Source organism: Cherax quadricarinatus, chromosome 66 (genome assembly GCF_038502225.1).
Source record: "Cherax quadricarinatus isolate ZL_2023a chromosome 66, ASM3850222v1, whole genome shotgun sequence".
NCBI lineage: Eukaryota > Metazoa > Arthropoda > Malacostraca > Decapoda > Parastacidae > Cherax > Cherax quadricarinatus.
Window position 1 is genome coordinate 17,165,730 of NC_091357.1, and position 19,726 is coordinate 17,185,455.

The 19,726-nt window shown below is 37.2% G+C and overlaps 2 protein-coding genes across 5 annotated transcripts in view; one reads left to right on the forward strand and one right to left on the reverse strand.

Moving 5' to 3' along the window:
- The first annotated feature begins 545 nt into the window (after positions 1-545).
- Positions 546-15,392, forward strand: LOC128704128 (26S proteasome regulatory subunit 10B). Of its 2 annotated transcripts, XM_070099134.1 has the most exons (8): positions 546-699; positions 6,703-6,896; positions 7,272-7,433; positions 8,805-8,954; positions 14,144-14,368; positions 14,554-14,716; positions 14,869-15,083; positions 15,117-15,392. In XM_070099134.1, the coding sequence occupies exons 1-7, from the start codon at positions 615-617 to the stop codon at positions 15,057-15,059; spliced, it is 1,170 nt and encodes a 389-aa protein (XP_069955235.1). In that variant the 5' UTR covers positions 546-614; the 3' UTR covers positions 15,060-15,083; positions 15,117-15,392. The 2 variants fall into 2 exon arrangements, with proteins under 2 accessions (XP_069955235.1, XP_053655155.1); XM_053799180.2 differs by having other exon boundaries at positions 14,869-15,392.
- LOC128704127 (tRNA (guanine(10)-N2)-methyltransferase homolog) overlaps positions 15,383-19,726 on the reverse strand; it is a 35,862-nt gene continuing 31,518 nt past the window's right edge. Inside the window, exons 11-13 of one of the 3 annotated variants that reach the window (XM_053799179.1) lie at positions 19,443-19,569; positions 16,554-16,739; positions 15,383-16,515 (exon numbers count right to left, since the gene is read on the reverse strand). In XM_053799179.1, coding sequence (XP_053655154.1) covers positions 16,342-16,515; positions 16,554-16,739; positions 19,443-19,569 — 487 coding nt within the window. In that variant the 3' untranslated portion in view covers positions 15,383-16,341. Of the gene's footprint in view, positions 16,740-19,442; positions 19,570-19,726 lie in introns of all 3 variants that reach the window. The other 2 variants (XM_053799177.2, XM_053799178.2) reach the window with 2 other exon arrangements.

Genomic DNA, 19,726 nt, shown 5'->3' on the forward strand with positions numbered 1-19,726 from the left:
TATATATATATATATATATATATATATATATATATATATATATATATATATATATATATATATATATATATATATATATATATATGTGTGTGTGTGTGTGTGTGTGTGTGTGTGTGTTTGTGTGTGTGTGTGTGTGTGTGTGTACTCACCTAATTGTGGTTGCAGGGGTCGAGATTCAGCTCCTGGCCCCGCCTCTTCACTGATCGCTGTGTGTGTGTAGATAGAGAGAGGGGGGAAAAATCGTTGTAAGCAGAAATCAGGGAGAACCTTGAGTTTTCCCTGAAGCAAGTTTATTCTTTTCTCTGAGGATGAGGGTCCCTTGGACAGTTCCAAAGGTGGTACCTCCCTATATTTTATATACGTACGTACATATATATAAATTTTTCTACCTGTCATTCATTAACGCATATTGTTCTTCAAATTTCTATATATTCTATCGACTTCGTAAAAACTTTGTAAAATAAAAATGATTCCACAAGTACATTATCATGCTAAAATTACTTAATAAATGTACTTTAACATACCAATTATTTAAGACAGTACAAAATAGAATTAAATTTTACAAATAAAGGAAGTCGAGGGTTGAGGAGCTGCAGAGTCAGAGGAAAACAAACATGACTGCTGACCGGGAGCAATGTCTCTCAGATTATCGTCGGAGGCTGATAGAGCACCGCGAAGTCGACTCAAAACTAAGGAAGTGTAAGTAAATGTAGCTAGATGGAGTCGAGTATGTGTTTCTGTCAGCCTAACGGAAGAAATACGTTCAGTGACAGGGCGGACCCCAACTGTCAGTGCAGTACAACTTTATTTCTTTCCGCAGTATACGAAATGTAGTTTGTTAGGTAAGACACATATGCAACAGTTAGACAACTTTATTCCGAAACGTTTCGCCTACACAGTAGGCTTCTTCAGTCGAATACAGAAAGTAGGCAGGAACAGTAGAGATGTGAAGACGATGTAATCAGTCCATCACCCTTAGAGTCGTAGAATTTGAGGTTGTCAGTCCCTCGGCCTAGAGAAGTTCAGTTCCATAGTCAGGAACTATCTGATAGTTCCTGACTATGGAACTGAACTTCTCTAGGCCGAGGGACTGACAACCTCAAATTCTACGACTCTAAGGGTGATGGACTGATTACATCGTCTTCACATCTCTACTGTTCCTGCCTACTTTCTGTATTCGACTGAAGAAGCCTACTGTGTAGGCGAAACGTTTCGGAATAAAGTTGTCTAACTGTTGCATATGTGTCTTGCCTAACAACCTGTCGGTATTGTATACCATTTTGATGTTCATCTCGAAATGTAGTTTACATGTAATCAAATATTGTTAACCACAAAGGAAAGCCATTAACATGCAGTGCATTTAGCTGTTTTATTTTGAATTTTTAGGTTTATTTTATTCGGATTCTTAATCCAGAGAGTTAATGACCCAGAATAATAATATTTCTACCAGTACATGTACAAGGTATACAGACCATAGCTGACATCAATGACATACTACTATATAGAAAGCCCCTTGTTATGCAGTTCATGTCGGGCAAAGTAGGTCAATTTTGTCCCAGGATGCGACCCACACCAGTCAACAAACACCCAGGTGATTATCAAATGGTATACAATACCGACAGGTTGGTAGATAAGACACATAGGCAACATTTGGGCAACTTTATTCCGAAATGTTTCGCCTACACAGAAGGCTTCTTCAGTCGAGTACAGAAAGTAGGAGGGAGCAGTAGAGATGTGAAGACGATGTAATCAGTCCATCACCCTTGAAGGCGTAGATTTGATGTTGTCAGTCCCTCAGCCTGGAGAAGTTCTGTTCCAAAGTCTGAAACTAACTGAAGATCAAGCGACAGTGTTGAGACTTAGTAGTATTTAAGTCTCAACACTGTCGCTTGATCTTCAGTTAGTTTCAGACTTTGGAACAGAACTTCTCCAGGCTGAGGGACTGACAACATCAAATCTACGCCTTCAAGGGTGATGGACTGATTACATCGTCTTCACATCTCTACTGCTCCCTCCTACTTTCTGTACTCGACTGAAGAAGCCTTCAATGTAGGCGAAACGTTTCGGAATAAAGTTGCCTATGTGTCTTATCTACCAAACACCCAGGTACCTATTATTACTGATGGGTGAACATGGACAACAGGTGTAAGGAAACGAACCCGGACCCTCACCACATGAAGTGAGACTTGCCACCAGGCCACGGGCCACCAGCCACTATGTTTGGCTTCCATTTAGATGTTTTGATGCTCTTCCCCAAGATGCAACCCATAACACTGGCCCAACACTTGTCAAATCTGAATAAAAACTAGACTCGGATACCTACTTACTGCTAAGTGAATATAATGCAGGAACACTAGTAGGATGTAGTATATCTAACATACATGTATCTATATTGTGATCTGATCTTATCTTTAATATTAATGTAAATAACTCACTTTACCTTATTCCTAGTTTATCTCTTTTTATTGTTTAAATAATAAGTTAATACAAGGACCCCAGTGGAAATAACGGTTATCCTGGGTAATCTACACATATACTGCTATGTATGATAATGTATGTAACTGTACTGGTGTGTACCTGTACCTGAATAAACTTACTAGGCCTATTGGCCCATGGTACACAGGTCCAGTTCACACCCACTCATGTACCTCTCCGACTTATGTTTAAAGTTACCCAAAGTTCCTGCCTCAATAACTCTACCTGGGAGTTTGTTCTACTCATCCACACCTCTATTACCAAACTAGTACTTCACAGTTAACATTCTAAATAAAAAAAATTCCAACTTTAATATATTGCTGCAAGTCCTATCTTGATTAGATACTTTCAACAGGCTAAGTGTATTCCCTGTATTCCTGTTTTCCATTTGTACACTTAAGTTTTTTTTCCCCTAATTCTGTGCCTTTCCAAAGAGTGCAAGTTCATTGTCTTTAGTTTTCTAATATACATGGAATCTTTTATCATCCTTCTCAGTGTATTTTTGAGTGCATTTATTTGCATCCTGTAATATGGAGACCAGAATTGAATAGAATAATCTAAATGAGGTCTATCCAAAGATATATATAACTGAAGTACAGTGTATAATCTTAGGACTTCTATTTATACTTCTTGAAATGAAGTTAAGAATTTTATTAGCTTTATTGCAAATACTTGTGCACTATTGTCTTAGCTTAAAATATCAGCCAACCAGTATGTCTAGTTCTCTTTTTATTCACTTTCCCTAAGATTTATATTGTTTAGTTTATATATGCCCTAGTTATTTCCTTTTCCTAGTGTTACACCCTTACATTGATTCGCATCTGCAGCTTCTCTGACCATAAACAGTAACTTGTCTGAGTTACATTAAGTGGACTTATTTTATCCCTAACTTATTCTAATATACCAAAGAGACTCATAGGATTGGTCTTGGATTCCTACTTTATGAAATATGATTATGGAAATTTACTTTTGTCAGGCATATACGTATGTATACAATGAATTTTAGAAAGATTACTTTTTGTTATTGCACACACTACACTTAATTTCTATACATAAAATAATACTGTACCTATGATTGTTAGGTAGCGTATGTGATTCTTCAAACCTAAATAGCCAAAATATTATTAAGATTTAAAAAAAATTACATGATAGAAATTAATTAAATTCAGATTCGTGATTGCCACAATAAAATTAGCTTAAAACCAGTTTGGTTTCTGAACTGAATATGAAGTTAAATTGTGTTAGCTAGTGTAATCTGAACAATATCTTGATCTGTCTTAAATACAATATACAGAAGGGCCCCACTTTATGGTGTTGTGCTAATATGGACATTTCAAATTTTGACCAAAACTTGCTATACGTTCCCCCCCCCTACCCCTTGACTAATACGGTCACTGCGCACCACTTGGTATGTTTACATTCTCCGTGAGCTCAGTTTGTTTCCATTATGTGTGGAAACTCCAAAATTTCAAGTGTGTGAAAGTTATTGCATATTTTATATATACAGTGGTACCTTGACTTAAGAGTTGAATCCATTCCGTGACCTAGCTTGTAACTCAGTTTGTTCGTATATCAAATCAATTTTCCTTATTGAAATTAATTGAAATGCCATTAATCTGTTCCAGCGGAATTCCTGCTCTCAGGAGGCAGGAGAAAATAATTCAATATAACGCTAATATAAACTCTATGGCTTATTTTTTTATCACAATTGATCTAATATGACATAATAAACAATATAAATAACATAGAAATGTGATATATACTCTAGAATGAATAAAATACATGTCATCATGTGACGAGTGGTGACGGCCACTCCCGATCTGACTAGATCTTCCCCTTCTGAAAACGGAGCATTTCTGAGGCTAACTGCACTTGATCACTAGTTTTGTAAGGAAAACAGTGTATTTATAAATAAGAAATAATGTATAAAAGCATAATAGAGATTGTAAAGAAATAAACTGGTTTTATGAAGTGTATGTAATTACCCTGGAGAATAGATGCTGGCGGAGGTGGAGGGTGGGCACACCTCGCTCATATTTATCCATGATTTCATTCTTTAAGTCATTGGACATCATCCTCTTTTTCTTCTCAGCACTGTCATTTGCACTTACTTTCTTAGGATCCATGGTTAGAAAAAAGAAATTTGGCAAAATAACTGCACAAAACACAAGCACAACACGAGAAATGCTTCCACGGTGAGGTAAACACGTGCGATGCTGAGCGGATGTTGTGGTGTTCGCTGTGCCAACTAGTGGCGGTGTTCTGAAGCTCGCTCATTACTCAGATTTTGGCCCGTAACTCAGAGCAAAAAATCAACCAAGGGACAGCTCGTAAATAGAAAAATTCGTATGTTGGGGCACTCGTAAGTTGAGGTTCCACTGTACTCTGATAATTATACTTATGTGTACCTGTACCTAAATAAACTTAGTGCTGGTGTGCAGGTACACATTAAAATCACTAAGTGTGTCTCACTAGTGTTGAAGAAACCTTAATAATAACAATGATTAAATGTCGTATACAGTAGTCCCACCAAATTCATGGGGGGGTTACGTTCCACAACCACCCGCAAATTTGGAAAAACCGCGAATTCTGCACGCGGTTAAAAAAATGCCTATAAATGCCTATTTTTATAGCTTAGACTCTAATTTCAAACTCAGCTTCATACATCACCCTTAAAAACAAAAAAAAATGTAAAGATAAACCCGTATACAGTACTGTACTGCTATGTCTCCCGCAGTGCTAGAATGTAAAATACCGATGTTACCCCCATATGTACTGTGATTCATGCAACCCCATTTTCTTTGTATATGTATGGTAAATATACGGTAATAATTTAATTTAGTCAAAGCATTATATTTTATGTGGAAATTTTGTTGAATTTACATTAATATTTATGTTACAAAATTATTAAATTATATTTTTCTTAATATTTAGTGTTAAAACACATAAAAAATTATACATTGCCACAACCCCCCCCCCCCCCCAAAAAAAAAAAAAATCCATGAATTTGTGGCTATTTATGCAAACGATTATTAATTAGGTTCTAAGGAAAAATCCACCAATTACTGAAGCCACTGTATATGTGATTGGGTGACAGTATATTAACCCTTTGAGGGTCGACAGGCCCTCTCCGAAACTCGTTCTCAGGGTCGGCCAAATTTAAAAAAAAAAAAAAAATTTTGTTTCTTATGAAAAGATAGAGAATCTTTTCCCGATCATAAAGACACCAAAAGTTTGAAATTTGATAGAAAACTTACGGAATTATGCTCTCGCAAAGTTAGCGGTCTCGGCGATGTTTACGCATCGGCGATTTTGCCCACTTTGAGCCCCATTTTCGGCCAATTTCACTGTACTAGTCGACACAAAACATGAATATTTCGCTAGAACTCCATTTTTTCTATCGAATGGGTGCAAGAAACCACTCATTTATGAAATTCAACTATCCAGTACAGTGGTCAGAATTTAGCAATTTTGCCAATTTCACACAAATTTCAAAAGATGCCAATTTCCGAATAGGGTCCAGAATAAACAAGAAAGACATTCCTGGCACTAAAATGACATTTCCTCTAGTCATTATTCACGTCTCAAGGCCCCTCTTATATTCTTTTGCTTTCCACTTTGAATTTTTATTTTCACAAAAAATATAAGATTTACTGTTATGCAGACTACTGCATTAGTGTAAAAAATGGTATAAATATTATTGGTGCACTTGTGAAAGAATATTAGACTCGCCAGTTGACGTGTATTGCACGCTTGGCACGATTTGTTTACTTTTGAAGTTTGGTAAAAATCGAACATTTCTGCTACTTTGAGCTCAATTTCAAGGCACCTTTCTTTGTAAAACCAGTCAAAATCATCTCTATTTCTGTAATATGTCTTCCATTCTATAAAATGAGACCAAGAAAACTAGAATACAACAATAAATACCATACGAAAATACACTGCAAAGTCGCTGATTTATTCAAAAAAAATGGTCAAAGTTTTTTTTTTCTCATTATGCACTGTGTGCTGCAGGATTTTTTTTAGACTGTGCACACTGACCACATAGACCCATTCTTTCATATGAAGGCCTACCAGCTTTCTCCCACTAGATTTGAGGCCGCTAGAATTTATGAGTACTAGTACGTCAAAAACCCCTACGCGTAAGACGTACTAGTACGACGAAAACCCTCAAAGGGTTAAACAAAACTGTTCTATATTAAGCTTCTTGGTGGACCTTAATTACAGTGAGAGAGGAGAAGAAAGAGTTAGACAAGCAATATGATAAGAGTGAGAATGACCTCAAGGCTCTGCAGAGTGTTGGCCAGATTGTTGGAGAAGTTTTAAAGCAGCTTACTGAAGAAAAATTCATTGTGAAAGCTACAAATGGCCCTCGTTATGTTGTGGGTTGCAGACGCCAACTTGATAAGGGCAAACTCAAGGTCAGTGTCAACTCTGTTTTAAATTGTAATTGTATTCGCTTTCATTAAGAGTTATGTTTAGCTTATAAATGCCCTAGTAATTTCAGATTCATTACTTTTTGATGTTTTGAGTTAGGTATGTAAATGTGTGTGTGTGTATTTATGCATATAATATCAAATAAATATAAATGTAAGAGTGTGTGCTCACTGAGTGAGTTTGGAGCATACATGTGAAATGGAACATTATTATTTTAGGACTATTAATAGTTTTGTTTTTGCATGTTAGACTATTTTACAGTTAAAGGTACTTTATATTGACTCCTAAAATTCCAGATTCATAGTACATATGGGCATTTAAATTACATGTATTAGTTAACTAAGTTTTCTGTTGTTTAGTCTGGTACACGTGTGGCACTGGACATGACAACTCTAACAATCATGAGGTACCTACCCCGTGAAGTTGACCCTCTTGTGTACAATATGAGCCATGAAGATCCTGGTGATGTCACATACAACAAAATTGGAGGTTTGGCTGAACAGATTCGTGAACTTAGAGAGGTAAGAAAACAGTGGCATGAACAGAGGAGAAACTGAAGTTTTAGGTTTATGCATAATTTTTTGAAAACTGCTTCCATCAAAGGACATGAGAGCAACTAATGAGACTTTATTGGCTTGATAATCTCTTGGAAAGGAAAATGTAGACATAATAACCATCTCATTAGTTGCTTTGGTGTCCTTTTACCAAACTTGTGTGTGTGGAGGCAAATGGTTTTTGGGACTTGACGAGCTGTTAGAGTGTGAGCAAGATAACACTTTGTGAAGGGATTCAGGGGAAACCAGTTTGCTGGACTTGAGCCCTGCAAGTGGGAAGTGCAGTGCATGCACTCTGAAGGAGGGGGTGGTAGTATTTGCAGTTTGGTGGGGCACTTGAATTGTATCTGCATGCCTCTGGCAAGACAGTGATAGTGAATGATGGTGAAAGTGTTTCTTTTTCAGGTCGCACTACCTCAGTAGGAGATGGCCAGTGTGTTAAAAAAAAAAAAAGCACCATTTCCATCTTGTTTTGGTGCACTTAAATTTTTTAGTTATTTGATGACAAGTGTCATCCTACCGATATTACCCCATTCCACAAAGGCAGCAGTTGTAAAAAAAACCTAGAGACCAGTAGCAGTAACATCACATAACAAAATCTTCAAATGGGTTCAAAGAAGCAAGATGGCCAATCATGTGGAATCACAACAATTGCACAACTCACAGCTCAGGGCATCACGAGTAGAGCAGGTGCTCATTACTTTCACAATTGTTAGACAATTACAATATGGTCCTGGATGAATTGGAAGACAGGCTAAATGCAAATGCAGTGTATGCTTATTTTGCAAAAGCTTATTTCTTCTTGAAAACTGTTCCCCTTTCTCCTACATAACACTAAATTGAACCTCACTTACCATATAAACTCTACTGCTTTATTAACATACATATTCCATACATTTGCAACATCTGCCGCATTTCTTCCTTGTCGACCCTATAATATGCCATTTTTAAATCCATGAATGCCAGTTTCCTAACCTTACCTGAGTATTGTTCACTTGTATGCTGCATTGTCAACATTTGACCCTTTTGCCTTATACAAAGTAATTATGCACTCTCTTTGCCAGTCCTTAGGTACATTTCCTATTTTTCATTCCTGTATTTAACAATACACAAACTACAGTACCAAATTAAAATTGCCTATCTGTCAACTACTACAAAACTATATCCCTACCTCCTTTAACTTCTCAGTAGTAATCTTGCTTATCCCAATTGCTTTACCCCCTTTCTACCCATGGAAATGTCATTTTGGAAAGCTATATTGTGACTTCCTTTTCATTACTTACAATTTGTCTCAGAATACATTATAAAATAAATTTCTGAATGTTATGTTTCTTTCAGGTAATTGAGCTACCTCTGCTTAACCCAGAACTCTTCCATAGAGTAGGAATCAATCCACCCAAGGGATGCTTGCTCTATGGACCTCCAGGTACAGGGAAGACACTCTTAGCACGAGCTGTTGCCTCGCAGCTTGATTGCAACTTTCTAAAGGTTTGTCATAACATGCATGTATATTTGTATGCTCAAAGACTTTTGTAAGGATTACTGATTCTACTGAATATAATACTGTATTAATTTGCATTAATAATTGAATACAGTGAACTTCTCTAGCTTGTTTTATAGAGATGAGGATTTGTTACTGTTAATATTACATTGGTTTGATAGGCCATTTGTTTGTGATTTTAAAAAATTATAACACTAGTTTGACGTTTTCTTGTTTTTAGCCCATGAATTATTTGTATACTTGGTGGTTTTAAGAGAAAAATAGTTTAATAGAGTGGAACCTCTGCTTGCGAGCGTGTCCACGTGCGAGTTTTTCCAAATATGAGCAGTCGATGGGTCGATTTTTTTCTTCCATACGCGAGCAAAATTTCCACAAGCGAGCAGACCTCAAGGCAGGTTCCTTGACACTGGTGAGGGGCTCTTGCTCTTGATTTCAGGAATTGTATCTCATTTGTTTGTTGGGCTATCTTATTGAAACTTGGGCAATGTATGATGGAAAGATGCTTCTTAACATACACCAAAAATGAAAGAAATCTAAGCATAAATACAGTGGACCCTCAACCAGCGATATTAATCCGTTCCTGAGAGCTCATCGTTAGTCAAAATAATCGTTAGTGAAGTTAATTTTCCCCATAAGAAATAATGGAAATCAAATTAATCCGTGCAAGACACCCAAAAGTATTGAAAAAAAAAATTTTACCACATGAAATATTAATTTTAATACACACAAACTGAAGATTACATGCACAGTTACATGACACTTACCTTTATTGAAGATCTGGTGATGATTGATGGGATGGGAGAAGGGGAGAGCGTTATCTTCTTACTGTTTAGAAGGGGAATCCCCTTCCATTAGCACTTGAGGCAGCAAGTCTTTTTCTGGGGTTACTTCCCTTGTTCTTTTAATGCCACTAGGACCAGCTTGAGAGTCACTGGACTTCTGTCGCACAACATATCTGTCCATAGAGGCCTGTACCTCTCGTTCCTTTATGACTTTCCTAAAGTGGTTCACAACATTGTCAGTGTACAGGTTGCCAACACGGCTTGCAGTAGCTGTGTCAGGGTGATTATCATCCATAAAGCTTTGCACTTTAAGCCACATTGCACAGATTTCCTTAATCTTAGAAGTAGGCAACTTCTTCAATTTCTCTCTCCCCTCCCCCAAAGCAGTTTCCTCAGGTCTGTCCTCTTGCTGTTCAAGATGATCTAGCAGCTCATCAGTGGTTAGTTCTTCACTGTCCTCCACCACCAACTCTTCCACATCCTCCCCACTAACCTCCAACCCCAAGGACTTCCCCAATGCCACAATGGATTCCTCAACTGGCATAGGATTCTCAGGGTTAGCCTCAAACCCTTCAAAATCCCTTTTGTCTACACATTCTGGCCACAGTTTTTTCCAAGCAGAGTTCAATGTCCTCTTAGTCACTTCCTCCCAAGCCTTACCTATAATGTTTACACAATTGAGGATGGTAAAATGATCTTTCCAAAACTCTCTTAGAGTCAGTTGAGTTTCTGAGGTCACTACAAAGCACCTTTCAAACATAGCTTTTGTGTACAGTTTCTTGAAGTTGGAAATAACCTGCTGGTCCATGGGCTGCAGGAGAGGAGTGGTATTAGGAGGCAAAAACTTCACCTTAATGAAGCTCATGTCCCTAGAAAGTCGCTCTGCCACATCTGTAGGATGACCAGGGGCATTGTCTAATACCAGGAGGCACTTAAGGTCTAATTTCTTTTCAATTAGGTAATTTTTCACATCGGGGGCAAATTCATGGTGTAACCAGTCATAGAAAAAGTCCCTAGTGACCCATGCCTTATTGTTTGCCCTCCACAGCACACACAAATTAGCCTTGAGGACATTGTTTTTCCTGAACACTCTGGGGGTTTCAGAGTGATACACCAATAAAGGCTTCACTTTGCAATCACCACTAGCATTGGCACACATCAACAAAGTAAGCCTGTCTTTCATAGGCTTATGTCCTGGGAGTGCCTTTTCCTCCTGAGTAATGTACGTCCTGCTTGGCATTTTCTTCCAAAACAGGCCTGTTTCATCACAATTAAACACTTGTTCAGGTTTCAGTCCTTCACCCTTCACTGTCTATGTACTCCTTGAAGTCCTGCACATATTTTTCAGCCGATTTGTGGTCCGAACTGGCAGCCTCACCATGCCTTATCACACTATGAATGCCACTACGCTTCTTAAATCTCTCAAACCAACCTTTGCTGGCCTTAAATTCACTCACATCACTAGTTGCTGGCATTTTTTTAATTAAATCGTCATGCAACTTCCTAGCCTTTTCACATATGATCGCTTGAGAGATGCTGTCTCCTGCTATCTGTTTCTCGTTTATCCACACCAATAACAGTCTCTCAACATCTTCGAGTACTTGCGATCTCAGTTTCGAAAACATAGTTGCACCTTTGGCAAGAACAGCTTCCTTGATTGCCGTTTTCTTGCCCACAATAGTAGCGATGGTTGATTGGGGTTTATTATATAACCTGACCAGCTCAGAGATACGCACTCCACTTTCATATTTATCAATGATCTCTTTCTTCATCTCCATAGTAATTCTCACCCTTTTTGTTGTAGGGTTGGCACTAGAAGCTTTCTTGGGGCCCATGGTGATTTATTTTGCAGGTGCAATCACTAAAAAGGCTGTGATAATATGAAATGTTCCAGTTGTATGTTTGGAAGCGACCGCGGTGGCTGGCTGGCTTGTAAACACTGGCACCAAAGGGACAAGTGAGGCGCGCTCAGGCCAAAGTGGATGCGTATGGTACGGAACGAATAGCGCTGGTCGGGTTTTTAAGCGCTAGTCGAGGCAAAAATTTTGCGTTTAAATGAATCGCTAGTCAGATTTATCGTTAATCAATGCCATCGCTGGTTGAGGGTCCACTGTAATGGAGTTCACTTTTCAGCAATTAGCCACTCCTTAGCGATAATTTCGAATGGTTTTTATGATTGTATTCTCGTTTGTTTGGTCTCATGATAGAATGGAAGATATATTACAGAAATAGATATGATCTTAATTGCTTTCACGACGAAAAGTACCTTGAAATAGAGCTCAACCTAGGAGAAATGGTCCATTGCTTGGCTGTTTCAGAGTAAACAAATGAAGTCACTGTCCATTCCAATGTGCAGTCGTGAATGGGTTGACATTTATACAATTATTACAATAAGGAATAACAGTAAAGCTTATATTTGTGTGAATAAAAATTACAAATTATTTATATAATAATAATAATAATATGTATAATAATAATATATAATAATAGTATAATAATATAAGACAATAATAATAATATAATATGTATAATAATACATATATAATAATAATGTGCTACATATAACAATTATAATAGACGGCTTCAAAAGGCCGTCGCTAGATGGCAGTGTTTACCACAACAAAGAGGGAGCGGTTGTGGCCGCCTCCACCTGTTACATAATGATATGTTTTATTCATTCTAGAGTATATATCATGTTTCTATGTTATTTATATTGTTTGTTATGTCATATTAGATGAACTGTGATAGATAAATAAGCCGTATAGATGATATTAGCTAAATTATTCATGAAGTATTTTGCCCGGTCTCCGGACAAACTCGTCCACCGCTGACACCGCCCATACCACCACATGAATGATATATTTTATTCATTTTAGAGTATATATCAGGTTTGTATGTTATTTATATTGTTTATTATGTCATATTAGATGAAGTGAGATAGATAAATAAGCCTTAGAGTTGATATTAGCGAAATTATTGAAGTACAGAATTCCACTGGAACGGATTAATTGCATTTCAGTTAATTTAAATGAGGAAAATTGACTCTGCAAACTAGCAAATCCAGTTGCGAGCAAGGTCATGGAACAGATTAAACTCGCAAGTAGAGGTTCCACTGTATATAGATTTTATGTGCAGTGTTTTCTATCATATTAGAACCATAATAAACTCACCACACATGCATAAAAAAAGACCTCAGTGCATTAGATAAGGAAATACTGTAATAATTATTCACCCCCACCCCTTTTCTTTTTATCGCAAAAACCATATCCTACTAAGGCAGGGTGACCCAAAGGGAAAATTCGTTAACCATTATTCATTCAATTGCTGTCTTTTCAGAATTGTGTTGACATCACAATTATTAGATTATCCTTCCCAACAACTGCAATATCCCCACCCCTCCAGGATTTGAGTTTGACTTAGCAATTTTTCTGAATCCCATCATGAGTTACCTTGCTCATACTCCAAGAGCACATCCATTAAAAGACCACTTGCCACCATTTGCAATTATCTGACATACTCTCAAATGCCTGCTGGATGCTCATTCTTCTAAAACTCAAAACCACCTTTACCCCCTCCCTCCTACCTTCCACCTCAGATTTGTGTACCCTCTTTTATCATTCACTTTCTACAACCACATCTATAAATTTATTAAACAACCATGGTGACATCATATATCCCTCTTGAAGTCCTACTTTCACTAATAGTCCCCCTTCCTTCTACATATCCCAACCTTAGCTACACTTTCTGCATAAAACAAACTACTGCTCTTAGTAGCCTACCTCCTATTCCATACATTTGCAACATCTGCCATGTGGCTCCCATATCCACCTTGTATTAAGGAAACCATGTAGTGATGTGTATGTTGAGCAAGAATGTTAGATTTGATTAAGGCATTATGTATGAGCACAGCTGTGTATTAGAGAGGCAGCCTCCCAGGCATAATGTATGGCTATGAGCATTGTTGCAACTTGTGCTGATGATCAGAAATTAGTACTAGTGCTTTAAAAGATCTTGCATAGATAGTGAGGGCATTAGCATTGGCCACATCTCTCTGTAACTGGCTGAGCTGGGACACATTTCAAAGTAATGGGGAAAGTTTGAGAGGACAGTCAATGAACACAGTAGCCAAGCCAACATAGGGGCAAACACAATGATGAACATTATCTGGGAACAAACTAGGTTGAGATGAAGCAACAGTACATAGGATTTATCCAGGGAGAAACAGTCAAAAATCCACAACTGGAAATGAAAAACTAGACTAAGTTTATCAGTCCTGCACCATCATGACAAGTATTATCAGAATAATTAATTTAAAAAATGCAGAGTATTAAGGTCTGATATTTAAACTTCTAAATTTTACTTTTACACTGTCACTGTCTAATTTTCCTTTTCAGGTTGTATCAAGTGCTATTGTAGATAAGTACATTGGAGAATCAGCTCGGCTTATTCGTGAGATGTTCAATTATGCTCGTGACCACCAGCCATGTATAATCTTTATGGACGAGATTGATGCTATTGGTGGAAGGAGGTTTTCTGAAGGAACGTCAGCTGACCGAGAGATTCAACGTACACTCATGGAGTTGCTCAATCAAATGGATGGCTTCGATTCTCTGGGTCAAGTTAGTTCTTGGTGTTGTGTGATTTTTTTTTTTTAAGCTTTTGGTTGGATTTTTTGTTTATTAATTTTGATTGTTACAGCCTTGGCATATTTTCAGTAGAGCTTTGTCAGATTGTGTAATGTCTTATCATTTTACTTTTGGCACTTATTTCGTAGATCTTAAATATAATTATTTCCTGTCTTCAGGTAAAAATGATTATGGCCACCAATCGTCCAGACACACTGGATCCTGCCTTACTGCGTCCTGGACGTCTTGATAGAAAGATTGAAATTGCCCTTCCCAATGAACAAGCTAGATTGGAAATTCTCAAAATTCATTCTGGACCAATCACCAAGCGAGGAGAAATTGGTAGGTACTACTATTACTATGCTGAGCACTGTATTACCCTTCTGGGTTTAGTGCTTAGTTTTGATTGTAATATAATACTATTCTGTAAACTTTGTGTATGCATGTGTCTTATGCAATATTTCGTGTATTAAATACTTACATTCTCTTCTCAGATTATGAAGCAGTGGTGAAACTCTCTGATGGCTTTAATGGTGCTGATCTTCGTAACGTATGTACTGAAGCAGGTCTCTTTGCCATCCGGAATGAGCGTGATTATGTCATAGAAGAAGATTTTATGAAAGCTGTGCGTAAGGTTTCAGATAATAAGAAATTAGAAACTAAGCTAGATTACAAACCAATTTAAATGAATTAATGGTATTTATAGTAGGTGATCTTTTTGATTATAATAATAATATAGTAGGTGATGCAGGTATTTGAATGATTGTTTTTAAATACAGTATTCAGTTTTCTTTATATGAACCTGTAATACCAGCTATATTTACTTTCCAGATTTATTTTTTTAGTGAGGAGACTACTTAACAATTTGAGCATCATGTTTTGCATTTCAATGGGTGTAAAATTCAGTATCCAAAAAATGCATTTGCTATCTAACTAGTGTTTCTTCTCAAGTATATTCTCGGTTCTTTAAATGTAGGCTCAAAAGGTATTGCTTAAAATTAAAGAAAGTTTTGTAAAATATATTTTATTACTCCTTGTCTACAGATTTGTTTAAATGATGGTGCATTGCTACATTCAGTGACTGGTCTTTGGAAAAATGAAGGGCAAAGTAAATTATGGTAAGAAAAATAAAATATGGTGCTGTATATACAATAACTCATTTTACATATTTTCATATTTCAATTTATATAACCTGTTAATGGATGAAAGGGTAAGTGCATGCATTCACATGTTTATTGGACACATTTTGGTCCTGTTACCTTTGTTGCTTGAATGAGGAAACACAGTTCTGCAAACATAGAGAATGCAAGTCACTGGTGATTGTCAGGCAAAGGCGAGAGGTCACCCAATTGCTGTCATGTGGCAGCCAAGAATCGTGTAGCAGTAACAATGTACTAGGGTTGAGAGGATATCTTTGTTCTGTGGTGGTTGGAAGTAGCAATTAAGGAGGCTTCAATACAGTGACGTCTGTTCCTGCCATATTCTTTGATTCATCAATCTACAGACCAAGACAAGTATAGACACCACTGTGCTGAAGCCTCCTTGATTGTTACTTCCAACCACCACCACAACAAAGGGTTGACAAATACATCTCAACTTAGGCACACAATACTGCTACAGGCTGCTGCCTTGTGACAGCAATTAGGTGACTTCACACCATCTGACAATCACCAGTGACCTGCATTCTCATTCATTTGGAGTTACCAAGGTCCCAGGACTAGATTGGATTGTATCCAATAAAGATGTTTTTGTGCATACACTTATCCCTTCATTCATATTGTTAGTATAAACCCATAGGGGTTAGAGAGAGGTGGAATGGGAGGCAATTGGGTTCAATCCAAGAAAGGGGAAGGTACATCCAATTCCTTGGATCAAGAGCCCCTCACCAGCATCAAGGAACCTCCCTTGAGAGGTGGTATCACTATCTAGTTGAATAAATAGTGGGTTCATTTTATTTGCTATACTGCTTAGTGTGAGGTAAGGCTCCTACTTTTCACATTTATATAATCTTCCCTTTCTTCATCAATATTACTTCCTTGTAGATTTATGAAACTGTTAGTCTGTGCCTCCTTTAAGCAACTTTCATTGCTTATATTATCAGTCTGAACTGTATTCCTAGATCCTTCAGATTCATTTAGTGTCTCATGCCTTTGTAAAATATTTTTTACATTGTTGCAGCATCCATTTTAATGACTTTCACTTTACCTTCTGTCAGTCGATAACCTAGACCTTGGCCCCTCTTGTCTCGTGGGAAGCGAGATTTCATAAAGGCCCTTTCCTCCTTTGTCATTAGAGAGGCTTGGAAGAATTTCTCTCGAAATTTTGCTGTCAGGTCTGTGACTTGAGCAATGGCTGTTTCTCCTTTCTGTAATATAGTAAAACATTATTTTTATTACATTCATGGAGGGGAGAGTGAAGCATTGATAAGGGTAATCCAGTGCCTCAGGTAAAAGGCAATCAGATTTGAATTCAACGTGAGGACAAATTATTATTTATTTTTTTTATTATCACACTGGCCGATTCCCACCAAGGCAGGGTGGCCCAAAAAAGAAAAACTTTCACCATCATTCACTCCTCCACTGTCTTGCCAGAAGGGTGCTTTACACTACAGTTTTTAAACTGCAACATTAACACCCCTCCTTCAGAGTGCAGGCACTGTACTTCCCATCTCCAAGTCCGGCAAATATAATTCCTTAAATCAAGAGCCCCTCACCAGCATCAAGGAGCTTCCCTTGTGGGGAATATATTAAGTGTAAAAAAGAACTCTAGAATTTCAGCCTGCAATGGTCTACTAGGTAAAATTATTCTAATGGGCCCCCTCAAGTGCTGGTGAAGGTATCTTGATTCATGATTTGGAGCTATTGTACTCCCCTCAGATCAAACCTGGTTACCTCCCCATTCCCCAGTAGTTCTACGAACCTTGCAGCGCTGTTTGATCCTTACAGATTTAGGGATTCGTAGATATATATTTAATGTGGTAGTGATAATGTAAGTGACAAGCAAATGTTAAGTGAACACTATTATTACTATGGTAGTGTAGTACACTATAACCCATATTGGTTTAGTGCTTAATTTTTAATATATTGTAATACTACATTCACTGAGTCATGGAGGTGGGAAATACAATGCCTGTGGTTAAAGGAGGGGTCTGGGATATTGGCTGTTTAGAGTGACATCTCACCTGTTGTATCTGAATGCCTGTGCAAAGACAGTGATTATATGTAAATGATGGTGAAAGTGTTTCTTTTTTGGGTCACCCTGCCTCGATGGGAGACTGCTGACGTGTTGAGAAAAAAAAAATTGTGAGACGTAATTAATAAACCGATGGGCGACTTGAAAAAGAAGAAACACTTTCACTAACAACCACTCCATAACCATCTTGCCAGAGGTGTACTGACATTACAGCTCAGATGCCCTTTACAAGCTGCAATATCCCACCCTTTGTTCAGAATGCAGGCGGTGTACTTACCATCTCCAGGACTCTTACGTCCAGCTAACCAGTTACCCTGAATCCCTTCATAACTGTTACCTTGCTCACACGCCAACAGCACGTCAAGTAATAAAAACCACTTGCCTCCACTCACTCCTATCTAACACACACATATATGCATGTTGGATGTGCTAGCCCCTACCCCCAAACAAATCTATCATGTCAAGTGATTATGGCCAAATAGAAAAAAATAAGCTATAGCTTATACTTTCGAGATTTTTTGAAGTTTGCAATATTGCTTACGAACATGTACACTTTAGACATACTGATAAAGAAAATAGAGTAAAAATTATGAGATGCAAATAACTTTAGCATATTAATGGAGTCTTTTACCTTACCTATCCAAACCTTCAATAAAAACTTCATATACAGGATATTTTTTTTTTTTACACTACTAGGAAGTAAATGATCAGACAAATAAACTACCATGTCAATTGACAAATAACAATTTTTGGAGGAAAAAACTTTGAAAGAGCAAAAACTGAGCTAAAGGCTTACTGTACTTGGAATAGTGCATGATTTTTCAATTAATATTTTGACTTAACCCCTTCATTATCACGACCCCTGATTTGATATATCCAAAGCGTCTAAGAATTGAAAAAAAAAAAATTATTTTTTCTTACGAAATGGTAGAGAATCTTTTCCTGAAGGTAATAAAATAAAAAGTACAAAATTTGATGGAAAACTGACGAAATTACACTTAATGCGAATTTTGCTGTCAGCAATCTTTTGCATCGGCGATTTTGCCCACTTTGTGTCCTACTTTAGGTCAGTTACATTGTTCCAGTAAACCAAATTCTTAGGTATTTCACTACTATGTCTTCTACTTTATCGACTGAGCACAAGAACCCATCCAATCAACTATTTCAACTACCCAATAAAGTGATCAGAAATGGGTAATTTGGCCAATTTCATACAAATTTCAAAATATTCCAATTTCAAGTTAGGGTCCTGAATAAACAATGTAGGCATTCCTGGCACTAAAATAACATTTCCTCTGTTCATTAGTTACATTCCCAGGCTTCACATATGAATTCCATTTTGATTTTATATTCACACACAAAAAAACAGAAGATTTACTGTTATGCAATATTGTAATAACTGTATAAATAATATCAGTGCATTCATAAATGTATATTAGACCCACCAGTTGGACATGTATTAGATGAGTGACCTGATTTGTTTACTCCTAAATATTGGCAAAAATCAAACATTTCCACTACTTTGAGCTCAATTTCAAGCTATTTTCAGTCCTGAAATTAATCAAAATCATCTCTATTTCTGTAGTATATCTTCCATTTTATCAATTGAGACCAAGACACTGAGAATGCAATCATAAATACACTGCCAAGTCATTGTTTTATACCAAAACACTGTTGCAGTTTTTTCTCATGCACTGTGTGCTACAGGAATTTTTTTATATGGTGCACACTTACTGCATAGACCCAATACCTAGGCCCAAATTTACCACTCACAGTTTACCTGAGTGAGCTGAGCTCCTGGTGTAGTACTACGGCACTGACAATGAAAGGTTTAAGAGAAAATTAATCTAGCTCTAGAATAAAAAATGAGGTTTACCTGAGGGTGTCTTGTCTTGTAGAGGGTAATAAGGCGTCTGCTGGAGTGTACAGTAAGAACTTGTTCACTGTTGAAGAGAAGCTCCAAGCACGGGTGGCTTGGTATTAAGCTCTCATGGTAGTCTTCTCTTCATAGGAAGATAAAAGCTTTAATACACTAACTATTGTTTTATGAGTGTATGACTGTTTAGTTAATTGACAAATATAATATTCCAGCAAAGGCACACAAAGCTAATATGGCAACACAGTACCTAAAAATTTTATATAAATGAAATAAGCAATGAC